Source organism: Salmo trutta, chromosome 20 (assembly GCF_901001165.1).
Source record: "Salmo trutta chromosome 20, fSalTru1.1, whole genome shotgun sequence".
NCBI classification, from domain to species: domain Eukaryota; kingdom Metazoa; phylum Chordata; class Actinopteri; order Salmoniformes; family Salmonidae; genus Salmo; species Salmo trutta.
The window spans coordinates 34841059-34850344 of NC_042976.1; the positions used below are offsets into that span (position 1 = coordinate 34841059).

A 9286-nucleotide genomic window follows, 5' to 3' on the forward strand; every position below is an offset into this window, starting at 1 on the left:
TGCAAGGTTGACAATAAAATGGCTTGCTAGGGAATATGAAGGTAGCCACAGGCTGTTCCTTGAATGTTGGCTTCTGTATGCAGCGTATACTTTAATGTAACTCAATCTGAAAAAGGGGGAGACAGATATACATAAATGTTATGTTCCATATCTTAGCTTTTATATGACCTGTTGAACTACATAGTTTAGTGTGATACATTAATATGAACTAAACATTACAAAAAAGAAAAAGACATATTGTCACATACACCAGATAGGTGCTGTGAAGTGTGTTGTTTTACAGGGTCCGCCATAGTAGTATGGCACCCCTGGTCAAATTAGGGTTAAGTGCCTTGCTCATGGGAAAGAATGACAGCTTTTTCACCATGATGGCTCAGGTATTTGAACCAGGAACCTTTCAGTTACTGGCCCAACACTCTAACCACTAGGCTACCTACAGTACAATGACCATGCAGAACCACTAATATCATTTTTCTTGATTATTTTGAACATTCTGTACAAGCACCACACACATGCTTCACTATTTATTCATCATTATACTATTGTAATTTTGTCTGTGTGTCTTTAGTGCAGAGATGTGTCAAAACCACTTGAGAACACATCATTTTATCAAACTGATTACAACACACTTCGCATAATATAGTGTCTATTCCTTTGGAGCATTCATGAATGTTCTGATCCATTCATTAAAGGATCTTGAACATAGTGGTGTGCTCACTGGCACTGCCCAGTCTGCTTCTGTATCTGGGCACAGGTTTCCCATGCATGGCTCTTGCCTCCTTTCCTTCCCATTTCTCCTTTTTTTTCCCATGTCTTCCTCCTCTGCATTAACCAGAACCCACAGTTACTGCTGTCTGAACTTGGCTTCCATTCCCATCGTATAAGGTGTCGGATTGCTCCTGGTCTGCCTTGCTTGATTTTTTTACACTGGAAAGAAACTGAAACTTGCCAGAAATTCCCTAGTACAGAAGTCGTTGAAAAGACGCTGGAAATGTAATCCAGTTACTAATGAGGAGATAAACTGTCACAAATTACTTGAGGCCGGCTCTGTGGCGTGCAGTGCTGCTGCCATGGTGATTTTTTTTTTCCAGGAGTGGTGTCCACTCACCGCAACATGCAAGTCTGATATGGCATCAAACTGCCCCTACGTCATGGGGGAAGAGTAGTGGTCTGAGAACAGAGCGTTGAGGAATACTGAAACATTCCGTAGATTTCTAATATAAAGCCATTTCCATCTACAGAAATTATTTGACACCTATTGAGCAGATTTAAACCTGGCAAGAGCCTGTCGGCATAGATTGTTGAAACCACTGTTTAATAAAGTACATGATAGAGAAAATGCCTTAGGACTGAATGCTATTTGCAGCAAACCTTTTCACTTTTCAAGATTTCACATTTGATCCCCATTTGTATGACCCTTTAATGGTGCACCTTCAGCACCTAGGTCACTGTGAATTAGTTTCATAAACCACAAGTCTTTCACCTTTGTTGAGACAAAGTCTTGAACATACAGTAATATATGGACCACCTCAGTACCAAAACTGCTCTTACCATATTTAGGTGTGAAACATTGCAACTGTGTCCACATTTGAATCATTCTAGTGTAGTGCTGCACGGGGGTGGTGTTTTGTCAGTTAGAAAATATTTACTTTTCTTTCATTTCTCTGTGTATACAGTCACCCACATACTAAATAGATGACTTATTTTCAACCAAAACAAAGAAGAGAACCACGTATTTTTCCAAACCATTTTAATAGGGAATGAGGTTGTGGGATAGAAGTGGGTGAAACTGATTTTCTCCATTAGTCAGCTGTGGATGAGTGTTCTAAGATTTCTTGGGTATTTGGCTGTATTTTGTTGGTCATTTCATGTCGTGCGGCAATGGGGTCATGTGAGTGTCTAAATATGTGGGTGTTTTTAAATGTTAATGGTACATCTGTGTCTTATTTAATCCAAATAAATACCAACAATTGTGGCCTTTGCATTGTTTACAAAATTGGCTCACCTAATGACTGGATCATATTAATCCGGGCTTGATCTGAGGGTGACACTTAGCTCTCTCTTTCTATCGTGTGTGTGCTGTAAATGTACGTGTCTGAGCTGTATGCATGGAGTTTGGATGTGTGGGTGCCGTGCATGAGATGAGTGTGTGTATGTATAAGCTGTGTGTGTGTCCTGTGATACCTCGCCCCAACAGATGGAGAGGAAAGACTTTTACAGAGCTGAGCCTTTAATGCTTTCCTGTCCTACTTCATCAGATACTCATCTACATACACATGATTCATAAACATACACAAATACATACTGTGCACAAACACTCACACTAGGGTTGAATGGTGGGAAACCAGTTACAGAGATTTACCAGGATTTACCGCCCCAAAACCACTCCCTTTTCCCCGGGATTAATAACTGCGAGAAACCGGTAAATTCAAAAAAATTATTTTTATGAACAGCATGGCGTGAAATGGCATTCAATTATATGCGATGTCTAAATCTGGCTTTCTATGGCCTCTGCATGATGAATCAACGCTCAGGGTGGGGTCAGACAGCCCATCTCAGTATGGAGCGCAGTTCACAATGCATGTAGATTTACACATCATCTTATCATGGTCACTTTTTTTCTAGTGACAGGTAGACCTACATTTGCTGCAGCATAGCCTATGCTACAGTAATATAAAGACCAAATGCACATCTAATTTACCCATCTCAATCTGGCTTTCAGGGGGTCACTTTGTTTTTTCATTGGAAAGATACTTTTTCTAGTTGCAGCTGCAGAGTTTTAACACTGGAATATCGTTGCTTTAAAGCAGTGCACACGCAAGCACTCTCACAGTCTTTCTCTCTCAACTCCATTTACATTTCATCCAAAATAGATAATCCTGTTCTAGATTGACACATAGCCCTACAGTGGCAAGAAAAAGTATGTGAACCCTTTGGAATTACCTAGATTTCTGCATAAATTGGTCATCAAATTTGATCTGATCTTCACCTAAGTCACAACAATAGACAATAACAGTCTGCTTAAACTAATAACACACAAACAATTATACGTTTTCATGTCTTTATTGAACACACCGTGTAAACATTTACAGTGTAGGGTGGAAATGTATGTGAACCCTTGGATTTAATAGCTGGTTGACCCTCCTTTCGGCAACAATAACCTCAACCAAATGTTTTCTGTAGTTGCAGATCAGACCTGCACAATGGTCAGGAGGAATTTTGGACCATTCATCTTTACAAAACTGTTTCAGTTCAGCAATATTCTTAGGATGTCTGGTGTGAACCGCTCCCGAGGTCATGCCAGGGCATCTCAATCGGGTTGAGGTCAGGACTGACTGACTGGGCCACTCCAGAAGGCGTATTTTCTTCTGTTGAAGCCATTCTGTTGTTAATTTACTTCTGTGTTTTGGGTCGTTGTCCTGTTGCATCACACAACTTCTATTGAGCTTCAATTGGCGGACAGATAGCCTTACATTCTCCTGCAAAATGTCTTGATAAACTTGAGAATTCATTTTTACGTCGATGATATAAAGCTGTCCAGCCCATGAGGCAGCAAAGCAGCCCCTAACCATGATGCTCCCTTCACTATACTTTACAGTTGGGATGAGTTTTTGATGTTGGTGTGCTGTGCGTTCCTTCCAAACAACTCAACTTTAGTTTAATCTGTCCACGGAATATTTTGGAACATCCAGGTGCATCCAGGTGCTCTTTTGCGAACTTCAGACATGCAGCAATGTTTCTTTTGGACAGCAGTGGCTTCTTCCGTGGTGTTCTCCCATGAACACCATTATTGTTTCGTGTTTTATGTAACGTAGAATTGTCAACAGAGATGTTAGCATGTCCCAGAGATTTCTGTAAGTCTTTAGCTGACACTGTAGGATTCTTCTTAAACTCATTGAGCATTCTGCGCTGTGCTCTTGCAGTCATCTTTGCAGGATGGCCATTCCTAGGGAGAGTAGCAACAGGGCTGAACTTTCTCCATGTATAGACAATTTGTCTTACCGTGGACTGATGAACATCAAGGCTTTCAGAGATACTTTTGTAACTGTAGTAACTTGACAAGGAATGCCCACACGCATTTCGATATTACTTTCCTTTACTTTCAACCCAAACCTAAAGGTGTATTGCCAGGTACAAACGGTACAAATATAACAGAACTATATAGCCCACTCAGCCGGTGGTAGAATCACATTGCACAGAACTCACTCTTGGTGATGACATCATCAAAGGGGAAAGGTCAAGGTTAATGCCAATAATAACCATGTAATTATTTATATAGTGTCCACACTATAACACTTCTCCCCCCTCAATTTAAATCCCCCCCCTGTAAGGAAAACATAAGGTTAACAAGTAAACCACATTAGTGTTTTCTTCTCTTTACTACACCACACTGTAGAACTTCTGCTGGTGTTACGGTAAATGTAACCAAAACAACAACAATAAAATGACAGTCCTTATTTCTTTTCAACTAGGTCTGCTGCTCCAAACAAACACTAACACCACGAGTCTCTCAGTCTCAACTACAGAGTTAGTTTTTCAGGAGGCTTGTGACTACGCTGTGATCTGCGCAGTACTCCTGGTGTGCTACGAGACACAGGTAAGGCATGTCCCAGTGGAGCTGGGTCTGAGGGCACAGGAGCGGGTTGGGTGTTTGTGAGAGAATGTCCATCACCCTCTGCTGGAACCACTGAATGCCCCTGTTCCTCAGATGCTGTTTCCTGTGGGATTTCAACTTGTATACTACCACCCACAGCTGTTCCGTCTGAAAACATGGTCTTGTCTTTGTCATAGCGCAGGCGGAGATGGTCCTGGTGTCTGCGCATGACTCGACCATCAGTCAGTTTGACCACAAAGGAGACGGGACCACTCTGACTCAGAATGATACCTGGCAACCAGCGTTGGCTGCTTGTGAAGTTGCGGATGTAGACAGTGTCATTGGGTTTTAACTGTCTCTCCCTTGCGTGGTGGTCATGTCTCTCTTTTTGTTTCTCCTGCTTCCGTTCCACTCGTGCTCTGATGTTCGGACGCAGTAGATCCAGGTGAGCTTTTGGCCTTCTGCCCATTAACATCACCGCTGGAGCCTGTCCTGTTGTTGTTTGTGGCGTGATGCGGTACTGGAACAAGAACCGAGAGAGCTTAGTAGTGATGGTTCCCCCAGTCATCCTTTTGAGCCCCTCTTTCAGTGTCTGCACAGCCCGCTCCGCTAAGCCGTTTGAGGCCGGGTGAAACGGGGCGCTGCGGACATGGCGGATCCCGTTTCTCCGCATGAATTCTTGGAACAAATCACAGGTAAACGTTGTTGCGTTGTCGGACACCAGAGAGTCCGGCAGACCATGGGTTGAAAACACCTGCCGAAGCTTTTCGATGGTTGTGGTCGCTGTGATGTTGCTCATGATGTGCGCCTCCAGCCACTTGGAGTGTGCGTCCACCATGACAAGGAACATGTGACCCATGAAAGGGCCTGCAAAATCTATATGCAGCCTAGACCATGGGTGGTCAGGCCACTCCCACAGATGTAGTGGCGCGGGTGGCGCCATCTTCTGGTTGATCTGGCACTCAGAACATGATTTAACTTTGTCTTCTACCTCCTGATCCATGTTAGGCCACCAGATGTAAGATCTGGCTAAACTTTTCATCCGGGAGGCACCCGGGTGAGCCTCATGGACCTCATCCATGACTTGTGCACGGCCAGGGGGTGGAACAACCACTCTGGACCCCCAGAGTATGCAGCCATCCTGCACACTCAGCTCCGTTTTGCGCTTTGCGTAAGGTCCTAGTCCATCATCCTCTATGACAGGAGGCCAACCCTGCATCAGGAATCTTTTCACTTGGGACAGGATAGGATCCCGGTCTGTCCACTGTTTGATCTGATTGGCATTCACAGGTGAGTTTGACAATCTCTCCATTAGGAAAATTGTCTCGGGAGGCACCACAGTTGTGGCAGGCATCTCTGGTAGCGGGAGACGGCTGAGCGCGTCTGCATTTGCATTGTCCTTCCCCGCTCTATACACTATCGTATACTGGTAAGCCGACAGTGTCAGGGCCCAACGCTGTAACCTTGCTGAAGCCATGGGCGGAATGCATCTTGATTCACTAAAAAGGCTCATCAGTGGTTTGTGGTCAGTGCATATGGTGAAATGACTACCGTAGAGGTACTGATGGAAGCGTTTCACAGCAAAGACTATGGCCAGACCTTCCTTGTCTAACTGTGAATAACCCTTCTCAGCACTCGTCAGCGTACGTGATGCAAATCCAATGGGTCTCTCTGACCCGTCCTCCATCTGATGAGAGAGTACTGCCCCGACGCCATAGGGTGAGGCGTCACATGACAGGATGATCTCTTTGTCTTGGTCAAAATGAACCAGAAGTTGTGCTGATTGTAGTAGTGCTTTCACTTCCTTGAAAGCTTTCTCTTGTGCTGGCCCCCACTTCCATTTACAGTCTTTGTGGAGCAACTGATAAAGTGGAGCCAACACTGTTGACAGCTCAGGGAGGAACTTCCCATAGTAGTTCACCATGCCCAGGAACGACCTGAGCTCTGACCCATTCTTGGGGTTTGGAGCATCCTTGATTGCCCTGACTTTGTCCTCCACAGGACACAGACCCTGCGCTGTGATCTTGTGACCTAGGTATGTCACACTCTGTGCTTGGAATGTGCACTTGCTACGCTTCAGGCGCAGCCCTGCCTCAGAGAATCTCTTTAACACCTGGTCCAGATGGTGGAGGTGCTCCTCCTCCGTCTCCCCTGTAACCAGGATGTCATCCAGGTACACTGCTACATGAGGGATCCCCTGCAGCAGATTGTCCATTGTCCTCTGGAAAATGGCTGGGCTGGACGCCACTCCGAAAACCAAGCGGTTGTACCTGAACAAGCCTTTGTGCGTGTTGACTGTGACATACTCTTTTGAGTCCTCGTCCAGGAGGAGCTGTTGGTAGGCGTGACTCATGTCAAGCTTTGAGAACGTCTTGCCTCCTGCCAGTGTCGCGAACAAGTCCTCCACCCGTGGCAGCGGGTAAGCGTCTAGCTTAGAGGCCCTGTTGATGGTGAGTTTGTAGTCCCCACATATACGCACCGTGCCGTCACTTTTCAGAACGGGAACGATAGGAGCTGCCCAGCGGGAGAACTGAACGGGAGTAATGACGTTTGCTTCCTGCAGCCGCTCCAACTCATCTTCCACTTTCTTTTTCATGGCGTAAGGCACTGTCCTGGGCTTGAAAAAGCGAGGCTCGACCTGAGGATCCACGAACAGCTTAACTGTAGTGCCCTGCAGTGTGCCCAGTTCCTCTTTGAAAATCTCTGGGTATTTTTGAATGACATCCTCAGTCACTCGGGTGTGTTTTATCTCACCCCAGCTCAGTTGTATTTTGTTTAGCCAGTCACGCCCTAGTAAACTAGGCCCATTCCCTTTCACCACCAGGAGCCGTGCTCTCGCTTCCTGGCTGTTGTATGCAATGTTCACTTCTAGAGCCCCAAGCAATGGTATGGTCTCCCCGGTGTACGTACGCAGTCTGATCCCTGCCGGTGTGAGGGCAGAAACCTGTCTTGAGCCCCATTTTTGTTTGTAGGTCTCCTCACTTATGACAGAGGCAGAGGCCCCCGTGTCAACCTCCATCCTCATCTGCTTTCCATCTACCTCCACTGTAGCATAAATAGGCTCTGCGCGCGGCTCCCTCACATTAAACATGTTGTAGGAACAATGCTCGTCCTCCTCCTCTGTGCTCTCTAGGTGGTGCGCTGCTGACTGAGGCTTTGGTGCTGTGAACTTGCCCAGCCCAGTCCGCCCACCCTCTGGCTTGCTCCTAGGACCCCTGCATTTTTTTGCTAAATGTCCCTTTTTGTTGCAATTGTGACAGACAGTCTCCATGAACTTACAGTTGTTACCATAATGTGTCCCTCCACATCTGAAACATTCCACTGCTTTTCCCCTTTTTCCTGCCGCCTCTTTTGTCACCTGATGCACTGCACAACTTTCACTATTGGCCTTTTGAATATTTTTCACATTACTAGCGGCCATCTCCATCCCTTGAGATAGTTCCAATGCCCTCTTGAAAGTCAGTGTGGCTTCCCCAAGCAACCGGCGCTGTATGCTGTCCTCATTAATGCCACAGACTAATCTGTCACGGAGCATGTCCTCTAACATAGCCCCAAACTCACAATGTTCAGAGAGTTCCCGTAATTCAGCAACAAAGTTAGCAACAGACTGACCTGTTTTCCGAAAATGGCAGTTAAACTTGAACCTCTGGACAATCACTGAAGGCTTTGGATTGTGGTGAGTCTGAACGAGAGCAACTAGATCCCCAAAAGGAATTTCTCCCGGTCTCCGTGGTGTAGCCAAATTCCTCATTAGCTTGTAGGTTTTAGCCCCACACACACTCAAGAGAATAGAGCGCTGTTTAGCCTCATCTATGATTCCATTTGCCAAGAAAAAGTGTCCCAACCTTTCCACATATTCCGTCCAGTCTTCGTTCTCTTCCACAAACTCAGTGATAGTCCCAAACATTGCCATTATAACGCCAACCTGTCCTTGATCCTCGTTAGCGATTTGCACTTGCTGCTGATTGTCCCCGTCGGCGTTTCCGTCCAGTGGCACCTGCTCTCCGTCGCTCATTAAGCTAGCTAGCTAACTCGCCCTGTACAAGTTGATAAAGTTTTATCCTCGTCGCCAAAAAGGTGTAGTAACTTGACAAGGAATGCCCACACGCATTTCGATATTACTTTCCTTTACTTTCAACCCAAACCTAAAGGTGTATTGCCAGGTACAAACGGTACAAATATAACAGAACTATATAGCCCACTCAGCCGGTGGTAGAATCACATTGCACAGAACTCACTCTTGGTGATGACATCATCAAAGGGGAAAGGTCAAGGTTAATGCCAATAATAACCATGTAATTATTTATATAGTGTCCACACTATAACAGTAACCCAATCCAGCTTTATGCAATTCTTAATCTTAGGTCTTCTGAGATCTCTTTTGTTTGAGGCATGGTTCACATCAGGCAATGCTTCTTGTGAATAGCAAACTCAAATTTTGTGAGTGTTTTTTATAGGGCAGGGCAGCTCTAACCAACTTCTCCAATCTCATCTCATTGATTGGACTCCAGGTTAGCTGACTTCTGACTCCAATTAGCTTTTGGAGAAGTCATTAGCCTTGGGGTTCACATACTTTTTCCAACCTACACTGTGAATGTTTAAATGATGTACTCAATATAGACAAGAAAAATACAATAATTTGTGTGTTATTAGTTTAAGCACACTGTGTTTGTCTATTGTTGTGACTGAGAT

At 45.1% G+C, this 9286-nt stretch overlaps 1 protein-coding gene across 1 annotated transcript; it reads right to left on the reverse strand.

Moving 5' to 3' along the window:
- Nucleotides 1-4802: 4802 nt before the first annotated feature.
- On the reverse strand, nt 4803-8697 carry LOC115155944 (uncharacterized protein K02A2.6-like; the record flags this gene model as incomplete). Its single annotated transcript, XM_029703053.1, has 1 exon — nt 4803-8697. A coding segment is annotated over exon 1 (3807 nt), but the record flags the coding sequence as incomplete, so codon positions are not given.
- Nucleotides 8698-9286: the final 589 nt, after the last annotated feature.